Consider the following 14810-nt stretch of genomic DNA (forward strand, 5'->3'; position numbering starts at 1 on the left):
ATGGAAGTATCCCCAGGAGCCTTGAAGGTTTCTGAATCCCATCTCTAGAACCATTGGTCTAAGTGACTTTGTTTACTTCATCGTGCCTTATACTAAGTTATTACACTGATGGATGTTAAAAGCATTATTGATGTAAAGTATACACCCACTTCCGGTGGGAGAGACTTGCGTCGCGCTGAACTAATCATCGTTTGTTTCGTCTGTCAACTGGCCAATCACAGCTGCTTCTCAGCCATTCGTCCTCGATGACCTCTGCACTTCTTTCCGCCCCTTTAAATCGCGATTTCAGTGCATTTTTGCCGACTACAATCTACACAGCTACGACAAGCTTGCCAGAATTACCTGCAGTGTAAACGGAAGTTACGCAATTCCTCTTTAAAGTAAAAGTTTTTTTGTCCATTTTTTTTGGAGGATAAAACCAACGGAGACGTTAAAGATCAAGAGGCCGTATCAAAATATTCTCGACAATATTACAATTATTTTAATAGCTTTAATTATGTCGTGGTGCACAGCATTTCTTAATGAAGGGAGGATTTATGTTAAAGTGGTAACAGGAAGTTGAGTGTTCATTCTGGCTAACTTCACGCTGGTGAACCACAAGCTAGCAAACCGGCCATTTCATTTAGCTAACAGTCGCACCACTAGGTGCCCCAGTCTTTTCGGGGTTCACATCCCATTTTCGTTTTCATACATTAGGAAAAGGAAAAAATGGCGCTGCTTACGCCTTTATTCGCATTCCTGTACCACCTGCCGCAGGTGTACAAGTGGCTGCTGAAGCCCTACTATGTAGCTTCTCTCTTCATGTCTGTAGCCTTCCTGGCGGTCCGCAAAACGCCCGGCATCTGCGACCACCTCTCCACACAGCGAGAGGACGGCAACTCCTGCGACTTCGACTGGGTTCGTAGAAAATGCTAGAAAGTAACGTTTTGTCATTTTGAACAATGAATAGATAGTTATTTTAATGGATGGACGTTGAAAACGGGCTGTTGTGCGACGGGGAGGACATGATCCTCATAGGAGGCACCGTCACGCCGAACTCCATTCAAAAATCTTACATATCTATGATTCCTTGACATGCAAGATGGAGAATCTCACATTTTGGTAATAAATCAATTTACGACCAATAGTTGCGGTGTTCGGTCAAAACCGGCAGGTAAATAGTCCAGTAAGCAGAGCTTATTTCGATGTAATCTCAAGTGTCAGTCATGTTGCTTGCTAACGGTGCGCCAAGTTAAACCGAGTGTGGCAGGAGAGACAAACGCAGAAGGGGACAGTTAAGCGTGTGTTTGACAGAGGCTCGGTTACTGCTGTGTGTGTGTTTGGTATCCAGGATTTGTATTCCCCAAAGCACCAGCTTCCTGTCCTCAAGTTATGCTCTAAAGCTCCTATCAGAATAGAGGCTGCAAACTCGACTTGTCGGGCCATTCAAGTGCTTTTGCTTGGAAATAATAATCAGAATCAGAAATATTTTATTGATCCATGAGGGGAAATTGGAGCAGTTGCAGTGGCTCAAATTCTCAAGAGAAGAATTAAATCATAAGAGAAAAGAAATACGAAATATATAATTATGTACTTGAGAAATTTGTCAAAAAAAAACCCTGCATGATATATACTTTGTAAATATACTTTTTAAATTCATACTTTTTTTTTTTTTTTTTAAAGCGTTTTTAGTTGCAGTTTTATTTTAGAAATCAGAGCTTCTTCCTGTTGCCATAGTAGAATGAACCCACCTGACATTTAGTTTATGTTTTTTAATTAACTCATCAAAGCAGTATAAATCATATTTACCACTAGTTGCTGATATTGCTTCCTGCAGCTCTGGGTAGGTTCGTATTTGAAAATAATGCTGATGTGATTGATCTTTTCTCAGAGGGAAGTGGAGATCCTCATGTTCCTCAGTGCCATCGTCATGATGAAGAACAGACGAGCCAGTGAGTGGATGTTCTATTTTGTTCTGCATTTATTTGTTGCTAATGTTGGGATCGGGCAACCTAGTTAGATTGGTAATGGTAACCCTAACCCTATAGCCCATCAGTTTTCTCTTTTGAATTTAAAGACAAATGTCCCTGAAGTCATAACACAATGATATGCTTAATTTAGATCCAGGGTTTTGATGGATTCTGTGAAGCCCTCTCTGAGTTGTTGGAATGGGAACCGCACAGATATACTTATCACGTGTCGCTGCACTGCTTACTTTTGTGTTTCTCAGTGCAGATTTAGAAAATGTTTTAAGAAAGACACGCCTGAACTGAAGGGAGAGAATTTTTCCTCTATGATTTCTCCTTTTTCCTCCTATGATTCAGCTGTTTTCTATTACTTTGCTTATTTTGCATGGTGTGTATTGAATATGATTAAGGTTCCTCTTAATCATTTGCATAGCAAATGATTTAATTGCTTTTTCTCCTGCAGCGTTTCTAAACAAACCACTGAAAGCAGGGCTGTCTGAGGCAGCTGACTATGACCTTGGCTGGCACTATGTTGCAATGACCATGTGAACTGTACTTTCCTTTGCAGGGCAAGTGAAATGATTAGGCCCTACAATATCAAAATTCATATTGTAGACGCCATTTAAAACAGTGTAGCTTTTTTAGCACCCACCCCTGGACAGTCCTGGCCTTCTTCCTAGTTCACTAATCTGTGTCACAGTGCTTGAAATAACAATCAGCAGACAGCCACTTGGTGGTACACTAAGTCACTGCACTTTTCATTTCTCATGTCGCCAGGCTGTGAAGAAATTACACCTCCCTAAATAATTAAAATTCGGAAAGCATCAGCCTGGGGGAAACACTATATAGGGCCTACTTCTTATGGCCGTAAAAAATGGTCAAACAATCAACAATGCAGTTCAATACAACAACTCTGCCATAAATTCTACCCCCACCCCCCACCCCCCCATTTTTATACATGAGGGGGACAGAATAGTAGAAACAGCTGTCAATAAAATGTAGTTCAGTCCAACAGCAGCACTAACTATGAGCTCAATGCCAAACATAGAAGTGAATGAACACCTCTGTTACTGTGACAACAAGAAAATCTGAGGATTATAGACAACAGGAAAGGAAACTTTATGACACGACAGTTGAATTGGACTGAATTACACTGGGCAGATGGAACTAATAAAGTGACCACTGAGTGTTACATATGTATGTGTGTGTGTGTGTGTGTGTGTGTGTGTGTGTAAAAAACAAAACATGAAAACCTAACTTAAAAGCTGCTTTGTGTCTTTGTTTATGTCAGTAACGGTGGAGCAGCATGTGGGCAACATCATCCTGTTCAGCAAAGTGGCCAACGTCATTCTGTTCTTCAGACTGGACATCAGGATGGGACTGCTGTACCTGACGCTCTGCATAGGTCAGTATTGTCTGGATCTGAACACACACCAGTCTGCCAAAACATTAGTGGGAGAAAGACATTGTGCTTCAACAGCAGCCATGGTATGTGCTAAATGGTGTGAGTGCTCATCTTAAATGGTAGCTATTGTGTTGCAGTGTTTTTTAAGCTATCTAATATAGTTTGTGACCACAAGGGGTGCTGCGGTACACACTAGAAAAAATAGTTGCTGTTTTTTTTTTTTTTTTTTTGGTTTGTTTGTTTTTTTACATCATGTTCATCTTCACGTACACACACTGATGCCAACAATGTAATTTTCACAGTATTCTGAAAAAGGTTTTGCAAATGTCTTTTGACATAGGAAATGATGAATGAAAACTACATGAATGAAGTCAGAGCCTCTGTTTTGTATGAGTAAATCCCTCAGACATAATGTCCTTCTGTTGGATACTGATGTGTTTTCCTTCTCTGTTGGTGTGTGACAGTGTTTCTAATGACCTGTAAGCCTCCACTCTACATGGGACCCGAATACATCAAATACTTCAGCGACAAAACCATTGATGTAAGTGTAACGGCTCCAATTTGCAACAGTGACTTAACGCTTCAGCAAGAGATTTGCCTTTAACTTGTGTTCAGAAGTCACCATTATAAAGTGTGTATGTATGTGTGTTCAGGAGGAGCTGGACAGAGACACTCGTGTGACGTGGATCGTGGAGTTTTTTGCCAATTGGTCTCCAGAGTGCCAGTCATTTGCCTCCGTCTATGCTGACCTCTCCCTGAAGTAAGGAGTTTTGTTTTTTGGCCTTGCCTGTTATTTAGTAACATCCCTGCTTTGATGTTTTCTATTCAGCTAGCCTGCAAGGCCAGTGGCAGCCAGACCAACATGAACCAATAACACCGTATCTGGATGGATGTTAACTGAGCTAACGTCATGAACACATTCAGTGTTACCATTGATCAGTCTCTGAATAGATACTTACACAAAGAGCTGACACTATGGATGCAGTTTAAAATGTAGAGAGGGAAATATTTCTTTCAAAACCTAAGTAATGTGACTGACAAAAAGCATGAAGCACAAACAGCTGCTCAGTTACAGTAAGCAGGGTAAATTTACTTACTTCCACACTTGTGTTTCAGGTATAATTGTGCTGGTCTCAAGTTTGGCAAGGTGGACATTGGTCGCTATGGAGAAGTTTCCAAGAAGTAAGTCTCTTAATTAGGGGACTAAAGTGGAAAGATTTGCTTGAGCCCTGTTACATTTTAATAGAGTTAGAGCATTAACACTCACTTTTACCTCCAGTTTCTCAAGGTAAATTTCCCATTCGTCTCTCCTATAGATTTTTGAAAAATCTGTATTTCAAGAATATAACGGCTTGAATGAGATGGGTCATGACATCACTTAAACTGACTGTGAACAGAAAATATTTGAAAAGCATGTAAAAAGGCCAAGGTACAAGACAAATGCGTACATATTTTATTTTAAGAGAGAAAAGATACTTATCCCCGGCTGATAATTAATCTCCTTATGACTAAAAAAACAACACTCAACGCTGATCCTGTCATCATGGTAACAGCATTCTGATTGGTAGAACTTGTTTGAAGAATTGTGGGTAATGTAGTACTTCCGCGTCGGTGCCAGGAATAAAGCTGATCACTTTAAAACAGTTGCAATCAGAGTAAAAAATAGCCGCTGGAGAGGCAGAGACTAGCATAACAATGTCAGAGCTGACGGTAAGTATACCTTAAACGGTTAACATTTTATGGCCAGTCATCGTAGTTGCTTTGGTAAATATGAGCGGTACCACTCTGATCAGTTGCTGATGTTTTCTCCATTACTAGTTGAAGACCGAGTGCTAGGACTGTAAATATGTTGTTGTTTCCTGAGGTGTTTGATCTGCTGATGTCACCCTCCAGGTACAAGGTGTCAGCCTCGCCGCTGTCCAAGCAGCTCCCCTCCCTGGTGTTGTTTCAGGGAGGAAAGGAGGTCATGCGGCGCCCCCAGGTGGACAAAAAGGGTAGAGCGGTATCCTGGAGCTTTACAGAGGTCAGCTTGTAGATTATTTCTCTTCACTGACTTTTTATTAAAACCGTACTGCCTACTTTTACTTGCGAATATATCTTCCATTGCAATATATTGTTGTGCTACATTCAAGTTGTAGTAGTTTTCACATCATTTGGTGTTCATCCAATGCTTTTCATGTGAATTATGATGCATATTGCTTATTTTTACGGTCACTTGAGGTGGATAGGCTGCTGATGAAGTGTTATGTTGGAAAGTTGTGGTTGTACGACCATTAGTTGCCACAATAGAATATGGATTGAAGCTGCAAAGAGTTCCTGTGTGACATGATCCAACTGCTGTTTCAAAAAATCCAAAGGAAATACAGAGTACTTGGAAGTTTTTGGCACGAAAATGATCAAATGCAAAGAAATCACGATGGGCACTGTAAAACTTTGCATTGGTAACACGTCTCTCTGTCATTTCTCCAACAGGAAAACATCATTCGAGAGTTCAACCTCAACGAGCTCTACCAGAAATCCAAGAAACTCAACAAAGCCAAGGCCGGCCAATCACAGTTCCCCCCGCTTCCCGAGGAGGAGGAGCCCGAGCAGGAGGGAGGTTCCCAGGGCGAGGACACCGAGTCCAAGAAGGACAAATAGGATGGCTCGCACCCCTCAAGCTTGGATGTCAGAAATGTCGCGATGAACCTTTGGGGTCCAGACGGACTCCTCCTCCTCCTCCTCTTCGCTCAAATGTTGTTCACTCCTGCTCATGTTTTCTGTGTCACTATGGGATTGTTGTCGGTGTAGATCAGTGTCCTCTCTCCCAGAAATGTTTCTCAGTGCTGTGGGAAGGCCTCTCAAACTGCATTTGGACCATTCAAAGTGGCAAGATTCTCGGCCCACTTGTTGGAAGCTGAGCATTTTAGTGGAAAGAAAGACGGATGGCCCAAAAAACTAAGTCTAGGCATTCATAGGTGGCTTTTACTAAAAGCGTTTTGACCCTCAAACCCACATATAAGTGCCTGGACTTTGTGCCCAGAATAGTTTTGAGACCACGTAACACTGAAACAGTAACCAGATTCTTTAAGGTGCAGCGACCTCACATCATATTTTCCCTTTTAGAAATCAACAGACTGAAGAGGCGTGGATTGTGTAGGATTGAATTGAGATACAGCAGCCTGGCTTGTGTGTGTGTGTAAGCATGGAAACATGCTGTGTAGAGCAGCCAGATGTAGTGGATCACCACAGCCTATGCGGCACATTTCTGACAGATACAGCCGTCGTGGTTTGAGCGACTCCATCCCAATATGGTGCAGCATTTTTGAGATCTAGAGCGATGAGGTAAAGACTGAGAGGAGACACCTGCTGAGAGTTTGTACTAATTATCAATAAGGGAACACTGATTGTAATGCCATTTTCTTGTTTTTGATTCTAATGTTTTTACGCAACCAATTGAAGTTGCCTAATTAAGGTAGATGAATAATTCATTGATTAACTATATTGATGTAAAGTAAGTTTAATTTATAGACGGTGTAAGTAGATTTTTTTTTTTTTTTTTTTTAAATCTAAAAATCATTTGCAGTGTTAAACATGCGTCCTGAGCTTGGTTGTGTGGAGGTCATGACTTGCTGGATGCCATTCCTTTCAGGACACGGACTTGAATTTGTACACCTGTTGACATACCAAGTTATGCTTTTTCCAGTCATTTCAAGCTTTTATGACACATTCCATTTTTTAATGTTTTCCTACTATCCTGCTTTACTTCCTGTTGTCACATTTGATTTTGTAGTTTGTTCTTTTTTTTTTGGCACTGATTCCATTCATTCTGCATATTTACCACCTCCTCTGCACCCATGCCACATGGGCAGGCTGGTAATTCAGAAATCATCAACAGGCAAATATGTGTAGTAAAGTTTGTGTGTGTTTGACGTGAAATTGCGTCGGAGGCACATTTGCAGTTAGTTTGGCATTAATGTGGCTCGTTACACGTCTGTCAGCCGGGTCGCGACCTTTTATTAGCTGTAAAACATGAAAGACAGTGGATCCCACACTGTTTGATGTGTGAAAAAGCTGATCAGGATCAATCTCAGAGGGAAACCACAATAGCTGCAGTGTGATGTGTTGTGATTTCTAACTGTTTTTCCAGTTTTTATTCATTTATCTAAGGTATTAGAACATCTGTAGGACTGTTTTTCTCATGTTCAGCTCTCGGTAGATTTGTCTGCATGCTTGGCCCCCTGTATGTACCTCTCGATTTGAAACAGTGACGGCATCCCTCCTTTCTTCAACATGACATTTGTAGTAAACCCAAGCGGGTCAGAATAGCGAGTTAAGTTACAAGAGAGTACCATGAGATAGCGAAATGCAGTTCTCATCGCACTGGACCTTGTTAAACTTGTGACCGACTATTACTTTCATGATTAAAATAATCCGTCGATTAACTTCTCCATTAGTCAGTCAGTGGTTTGGTCCAGAAAATGCCAGAAAATGGTGAAAAATATCTTGTTTTGTCCCAACCAGCAGTCCACAAGCATTTAGTTGACCGTCACAGATGACTACAGAAAGTAGAAAATATGCACGTTTGAGAAGCTAGAATCATAAAATTTGGAAATTATCTTCTTAAAAATGATTCAAAAATTCCTCTCGATTCTGTTCCCGACTTGACAAGAAACTCACTCCAAGTCCTTCTCCCGTTTTTTAGAAGATAAATGCGTTTCTCTGGAGACGTTTTTCAGGCCAAACATGTCTTCTTTTGGTTTGTTTTGAAAAGGAGCAGAGGACACATGCAGGATTGGCCAGAGCTGGTGTGCCTGAGCTCGTACACTGAGACAGTGAGAGTGGCAGTGTGACCCGTGTCCCTCTGGATATCAAGGAGAGGCACTGGGTGGTAGACGTTATCTGGCTTTTAGGGCAAAATCACTCCATTCATTCCTGTTGGTGCCAGCCTGCTGCATAACTGTGAACACCCGAATACACACACACTCACACACACTGGTGAGCTTTGCTGGTTAGATTTCTCCATTTTCTTACTAACATTTTGTTTTTGTTGACATGTACCTAACGTTTGACACAGATTTTTACTTCTTGTCATGTTGTGTTAGAGTTTTGTGGAGAGGATGGCATGTGTTAGAGTTGCACTGAGCAGGGCGACGTGCTGAGCAGCCACAACTCTGTATGTGTGTTTGGTGGTGTGAGTGAATGAAGAACCCTGCTGAAAAAACACTGAAAAGATCAAGACACGCCTGGCCTGCCTTTTGGTTTCTTCTTGTTTTTCTCATGCAATAAAACAATGTGCACATTAAATCTTACAGGAGCGACACTCACTGGGTCTCTGACATGGAAATTCAGAATGATTCAGTGTGATTAGCTGTATGTAGCACTGACACACACACACACACTCCTAACGCTTCCTGTTCCATGAAGCACCACAGTGCAAATATTCCTCCTTCCTGATTTATTAAAGTCCATCAGAGCTCAGAGCCGATGGGACATGCGCTGCCTTCCATGACTTGACACATGCTTCAACTAATTTTGTGGTAACTCTCCTGTAATTTAACTTTAAATATATACATTGTTATGATAAAAATGATCATTTTCTGATTTTTTCCAGTTTTTCTGTAACTTTGCAGGTAATTTCTGTATATATTGCTCATCACCTTTCTTCCTGTGATGTTTCTGAAAGAAACCGAGTGAATTTGCTCTGAGGGTGCAAATGTTTTGGAGTGGAGTTATCCTGTTGATATTATTTTTCCAAAAGGAGCAGTCAGTCTGGTTTGTATGACAGCGTATTAGGGCCACTGTGAGGAGAAAAAAAATTATGGAGCTGGGAGAGGGGGAGGTAAATAAGACCTGGATATTCACTGAGATTAAAGTGGTAAATTTATGAGGAAAAAATGAAAAATTCTGAGATTAAAGTTGGAAATTTATGAGAAAAAACCTTGGAAAAATGGTTTCTTATACTATTATATTTAGTAACAAGGATTTTAGCCCAGAATCACAAAAAATATTAATTCAAGTTTAATTTGATGAGGTCATCGACTACAGGCGTGATACACAATATATTATTTCCCCCTACAATGGTTGAAGTTGAAAATGTGTGGAGGTCTATACCTGCAAAGTGACCCACATGTAAAATTCCCTGATATTCCCGGACTTCCCCACTGAGAGCATCAATCATTATCGATGGTCAGCGTCTCCACGGATGGATGTCAGGGGAACCTGTTAAAGGTTGTGACAGGAATTAGCGAGATATTTTGTATTTGTATATTTAAGTGATCCCAAAAACCTCCGGAGGGTTAGGAAACCGCAGCTCCGGCTCTCCTGGCTCCTCTCAGTGTGATGTGGTGGAGCCAAGTGAACAGAGAATGTTCCACCTCTTCATCTGGTTCAATAGGTTTATTATCAATCAAACACCCCCACCCACTCACACACACATACACACACTCACATACACATATTGAGCTATACAATACACGGTTTTGTTTCTTCAATTAAAACATCCATTTTAATTGAACCAAACACACAGGCAAGGCCACTGGCTGCTCCTGCTGCCTGTCAAATGTGCTCGCTGACGTTAGCCTTGTGCCCGCCCTCTGACTCCCCTGTCCCTTGTGGCTTGAAAGCAGTAACCTGAAATGAATCACTTAGTAGAGCAAAATGATATATATATTTTTAAAAAGGCATTATCAAAGGGATTTTGCTTCCCTGTGATCTAACAAAAGCATTGACCCACTGAGGAGAGTGACATGGGAGCTGAGGCGGCCAGCGGGGGTCTCCCCTCGCTGTTCATTTCTTTGACGGCTTGGCTCCGTGCGAAACAGGTTGTAAAAAATATCTGAGCTGGTTGAGGTGTGCTTGATTTATTTTGCCAAACAATTTAACAGCCACAAAACTGGACACATCATTTGCAAGGTCAGATGAACGATAAAGTGCTCCTCACGTGTGTCCAATTTCTGTCCATTCTGTGTCCTCCACTGAGCCAAATGATGAGCTAGAGGGGCCACAGAATGGACACAGGTTGAACACCCACGGGTGACACCCCCGGAAGAAACAAACAATTCCAAATCGAGTAAAAGTTGGCCCGTTATGTTTGCCACTAAGGAATGACGTCAAGATTACAAAGCATTATGTCACTTACCATTGAGCGTAAAAACAAATGGAGCCCTGCAGTCTGTTGCACAAGCTGAACTCTGACCTCTGAGTAGCCTGACCTCTAGTGGTGAAAGGGATGATGTCGCCACTTTCTTTTACTTGCCATCACTAGAGGTCAGGCTTTGCACAGATTTGGCTTTGGGGTTTAGGTAACTCTTTAAATAGTTGTGCATAAACTTCCAACTTGCAGCTGCCTCCTGCTGAGTGTCAAGTTATTCCTAAAATACGTGTTTGCATAGAGAATCAGTTAGAACAAGCCAAACTTGCTGGATGACCAATTCCTGCACAGGTTAAAATCAGCAACATGAAACTACACGGCTGAGGAGATGAGGGGCCAAACCAGAACTTTGGCTGGCTAGCCAATGATGAACTGCTTTTCAATCCCGATAACGTTTAGGGGTCATTGCTTTCTGCTGTTCAAATTCACTGCAAAGCCACCTGGTGTTACACTTATTATCACCGTCGTTATCATTATCATAAATACTTAGTGCTGAAGAATATTAGTTGTTGCTGGATTTACCTTCTCACTTTTCCATAAGCCAGTTATTACCTTATGCTACTGTTGAGGAATGAAGTTGATTTTGAAAAAAATCGAAAATGTGACAGAGTAAACTTTTCCTCAATGGTTTGGACAAGAAGGAGAGAGAGAGCGAGAGAGAGCGAGAGAGAGCGAGAGAGAGAGAGAGAGCGAGAGAGAGAGAGAGAGAGAGAGAGAGAGAGAGAGCGAGAGAGAAACCCCCAAACCTATAATCAACTGTTGGTCAGACTGGTGCAACAGGCTGCTGGACATTTCATTGTTGGCCTAAATGTTCACACTGTATAACATCAAGCTGTCAATTATGTTCCTGAACCTCCAGCTGCAGCTGTGGAGACGATCACCACAAGGGAAACCTTTAAAGGGATGGTTCACCCATTTTGAAAAATGTGATATTATTTCACTCCCCCCCAGCTGTTCTGTAGGACAGTAGTGGTGCTCTCTTCCTCTCATTGTTACTGAGTGCTGGATACTGGCTGGATGCTCCACATGCTAACTGTTAGCCTCCTGACATTCAGGTGGACTTCCCCCCAGCTAACAGTGTTAAAAATAACCACCTTAATCCTCTCAAATTGTTAAATACAGCTTGAATTTAATAATGTGAGGGGGTTGAACAATATTAATTTTTTCAAAAATGGGAGAACTATCCCTGTAGCAATGGATCTGAAATGGCAAGGGGACAAAAGGAAGACTTTTACTACACTGTTTTTTTTTTTTTGTTTTTTCATATGTCTTTCAAATATAGCAGCTATGTGGCCGGTAAGAAATCATCATGTTTCTCAGCATTTTGAAATAGTTCACACAGAATTTCTCAGGCTTGGTCAACAACAGAGGACACTGAACTCCCGATAGGCTGAGACCCCTCAGTGTGTGAGCTGTGTTTGGAGCTTCAACCAAAAACCAAACAGTGGGGGAAGGGGGGCTGCTTTAATCTTTTCTTGATCCACAAATTGACAACACAACCCCTCTTTTGAGTCAATATTAAAAACTCTTCATTTATCAATAGCTATATTTTGATAAAAATTCATATAAAACAATTTGAAATTAAATAAGTGAAATAAAAAAGACAACACTTTTCTTCGGTTTTCAAGGCAATTGCTCAAGGATTTCTTTTTTTTTCTTTCTAGAAAAGGCTGCCTTGTCTTAAAGACCCCAATAACAACAAAGGCCAAAACACCATTTCCTTGTTCACTTTAGTATCCTTATTTTTGATTGGTCCAAAAGACAACAGACAGCATGGCCCACATCCAATCACAGTGGCCCATAGTGGCTTGTAGTAATAATAGTGCATGCTGCAGTCCATTTTGAATGCCACTTTTTTTTTTTTCTTTTTTCTTTTTTTTTTTGTTTAGGAAATCCACATTTAAATCACATCATCCTGTACAAACATGGAATCATATTCACATCTAGGAATAAATCAACAAATGAATAAAAGAAAGAGTGAATCAGCATTTTTTCCCCCCAACTTCACAGTTTTCTTCCCGCCATCAAAAAGGCAAATCCATTCACGCCTCAATATCAATGCTCAAGTTCATGGATAGCGTTCCTTCGGATTGTCGAGAGTCCATGACGGATGCTGACGATAATGTGGATACTACAGACTGTGGTTGGTTGGTTGGTGGGTGGGTGAGTTGGTCGCCTCCTGCCAGGCTTGGTTGTGTATTTCTTTGGCTGGAGGAGAGAGAGAGAGAGCGCAAGAGAGCACGGCCCCGAAGAGGAGATGCAGACTGGAAGGAAAAGGGATACTGCTGGGTTTCATTTCTACTTCCATGCACTGCAGAAAACCTTCATTTGTTTTCTTGGCTCCAACGAAGCCGAGCCAGACAATACTGCGTCTGGTGGAAGCTTCTATTTGATGTAGGGTGGAACCTATACTATGGGACTGATTATTGTCCTATTTGAATTCAGTTCTGGTCCAGTCAGAGTGGTAAACCTCCAATGTCGATATACAGCTTGTCTGAATTCGTATTTATTGTGTAATTGGTCAGTACTTTGCCGGTTGTCTATGGGAAACCTTTGATCTGACATAATTCTAATTTGTTTTTGTTACTATCTGGGTTTCAGTGGAGAGTTGTGAATATTTCATGACCTAAATGCGGCTTCAAAGGCTTTTCCACCTGGACAAGAATACTATCCTGGAGGAAACACTAAATAGTCTATTTAGCATGATTTTGCCAAATCTAGCAAACAGTATTGGCAGCTTGAATCCCACAACATTTGTAGCTTATGGCCACTGAAAAACTCATTGTGATCCAACCCTGACCCAATCAGCTTTACAGTACAGCAAGTGTAATGGTGGCCCCAATGGGAGTCAAACCCCAAACCCTGGCAGTGTTAATGCCTTGCTCTGCAACTGAGGGAAATGGAACCCCCAACCCCAGTAATGCTAGTGCCACATGCTACCTATTGAGCTACAGCTGGGAACGACGCCCCTGGCAATACTAATGCCATAGTGAAACACACAGGAGCAGATTAGCACTGTGTGCGCCAAGAAATGGTCCCTATTTAGTTCCAGTCAGGCCCAAAATCCACCATTGGCTGCTAAATTAAGACTCATTTGAAAAAATACAAAGTCCAGTAGCAGTTCAGTACTGGCTTCCACCAGTCCAGGCAGCACAGTTCCAGTTACTGTGGTGGGTGTGTGAAGCCAGGCCAGCACAGTACAGCTTGGTTCCTTTCAGCTCCAAGCGGTAAAAATCACCCTGCTAGGAGTGACATCAAAATAAAATTCATCCTCAATATTCTCTCGCTTTCTGTAGGTCTGTGGTGATACACCAGTTTCTAGTGTGACAGCGAAAAATAAACTAATGGAAAACACAAAATCCAGCCTTCTCTGTTTCTAAATCCCCATGACAACACAGAGAGGTGGGACTACATGACGCAGTCTAACCGTCTCTCAGCCTCATCTCTCCATCCCATTGTTCCTGGAGCTGGAGGCCGCCTGTCAATCAGACAGAGATCTCGTAGGTGGTGCCCCCGACGCCCGTCACTTTCTTCACCCCGCCGCCTTGGGGCTTGTGGGCGGGACTCTGCGCGGATGCCGGGCTGGGATAGGCTGCTCCGGGCCGGGTGGACACACTGATTGGGTGAGAGGGGGAGGAAGGGGCAGAGCAGGAGGTGGAGGAGGAGGAAGAGAGGGGCTGGCCCCCGTTGGTCCGACTCAGAGGTTTCATCTGGATCAGCTCATCCCTGATTTGGGGTTTGTGTGTGTGTTGGGATGGGGACGGAGAGGAGGACATAAGGAACACAGCATTAGTACCACGGTGTGTGAGCGTGCGACAGAAAGTCCATTCTTAATCAAGCTGGAACGTCACATGCGGCTCAACAAAGTTCACCGAGTATTTAAAACACTTTTTGTGGTGCAGAGAGTTCAAAACAGCTAGCTGCTGTGTGGCTCCCCTTATTAAATTTCACTACGAGATTTTAGAACCTATTCATAATCCTGAAAATAATGTGCACATCTGAATTGGTACGACAAGACACAAGACAAAAGATAGAGATAAACTGCATGCCATTTTGATCTTTCACACCAATATCTCTTGATACTACGTGGACAACAGTGCCTACTGGACCCTATTAAAATGAAACCCACACAACTGGAATTTTGGCACTGGACATGAAAAGAAGAAAATGGAAGACAAAAGCAACATCACAAACACAGCATAGTCCAGTCATTTTATGAAAAAACCTAGGACAAATTGCAAGAGAACCAAACTCAGCTGATTTTGTATCCTCAGTTTGTCCTGAGTGAGGGGAAAAAAAGTCCCAAGGAATCTCATTGGTGGAAAGT

General features: G+C 42.0%; 2 protein-coding genes across 3 annotated transcripts in view; one reads left to right on the forward strand and one right to left on the reverse strand.

Annotated features, from left to right (window-relative positions):
• The first annotated feature begins 308 nt into the window (after positions 1 to 308).
• Positions 309 to 8642, forward strand: tmx2b (thioredoxin-related transmembrane protein 2b). The gene is made up of 8 exons (XM_030065373.1): positions 309 to 897; positions 1871 to 1931; positions 3238 to 3351; positions 3816 to 3892; positions 4005 to 4111; positions 4468 to 4533; positions 5245 to 5374; positions 5824 to 8642. Exons 1-8 carry the CDS (start codon positions 709 to 711, stop codon positions 5989 to 5991), a joined length of 912 nt encoding a protein of 303 aa, XP_029921233.1. The 5' UTR covers positions 309 to 708; the 3' UTR covers positions 5992 to 8642.
• A 3059-nt stretch (positions 8643 to 11701) lies between these two features.
• Positions 11702 to 14810, reverse strand: part of zdhhc5a (zDHHC palmitoyltransferase 5a) — a 44032-nt gene continuing 40923 nt past the window's right edge. Inside the window, exon 13 of one of the 2 annotated variants that reach the window (XM_030065351.1) lies at positions 11702 to 14209. In XM_030065351.1, coding sequence (XP_029921211.1) covers positions 13969 to 14209 — 241 coding nt within the window. In that variant the 3' untranslated portion in view covers positions 11702 to 13968. The remainder of the gene's footprint in view (positions 14210 to 14810) is intronic. The other variant, XM_030065361.1, reaches the window with a different exon arrangement.

Source organism: Myripristis murdjan, chromosome 1, assembly GCF_902150065.1.
Source record: "Myripristis murdjan chromosome 1, fMyrMur1.1, whole genome shotgun sequence".
NCBI lineage: Eukaryota > Metazoa > Chordata > Actinopteri > Holocentriformes > Holocentridae > Myripristis > Myripristis murdjan.

What these genes read in the sequence shown, in the direction of transcription:
- tmx2b (XM_030065373.1), top strand. Translation starts at nt 709, where the DNA reads ATGGCGCTGCTTACGCCTTTATTCGCATTCCTGTACCACCTGCCGCAG. An exon ending in GTACCTGACGCTCTGCATAG is followed by an intron (nt 3,352 to 3,815) that starts GTCAGTATTGTC and finishes GGTGTGTGACAG; the next exon opens with TGTTTCTAATGACCTGTAAG. An exon ending in TATCCTGGAGCTTTACAGAG is followed by an intron (nt 5,375 to 5,823) that starts GTCAGCTTGTAG and finishes TTTCTCCAACAG; the next exon opens with GAAAACATCATTCGAGAGTT.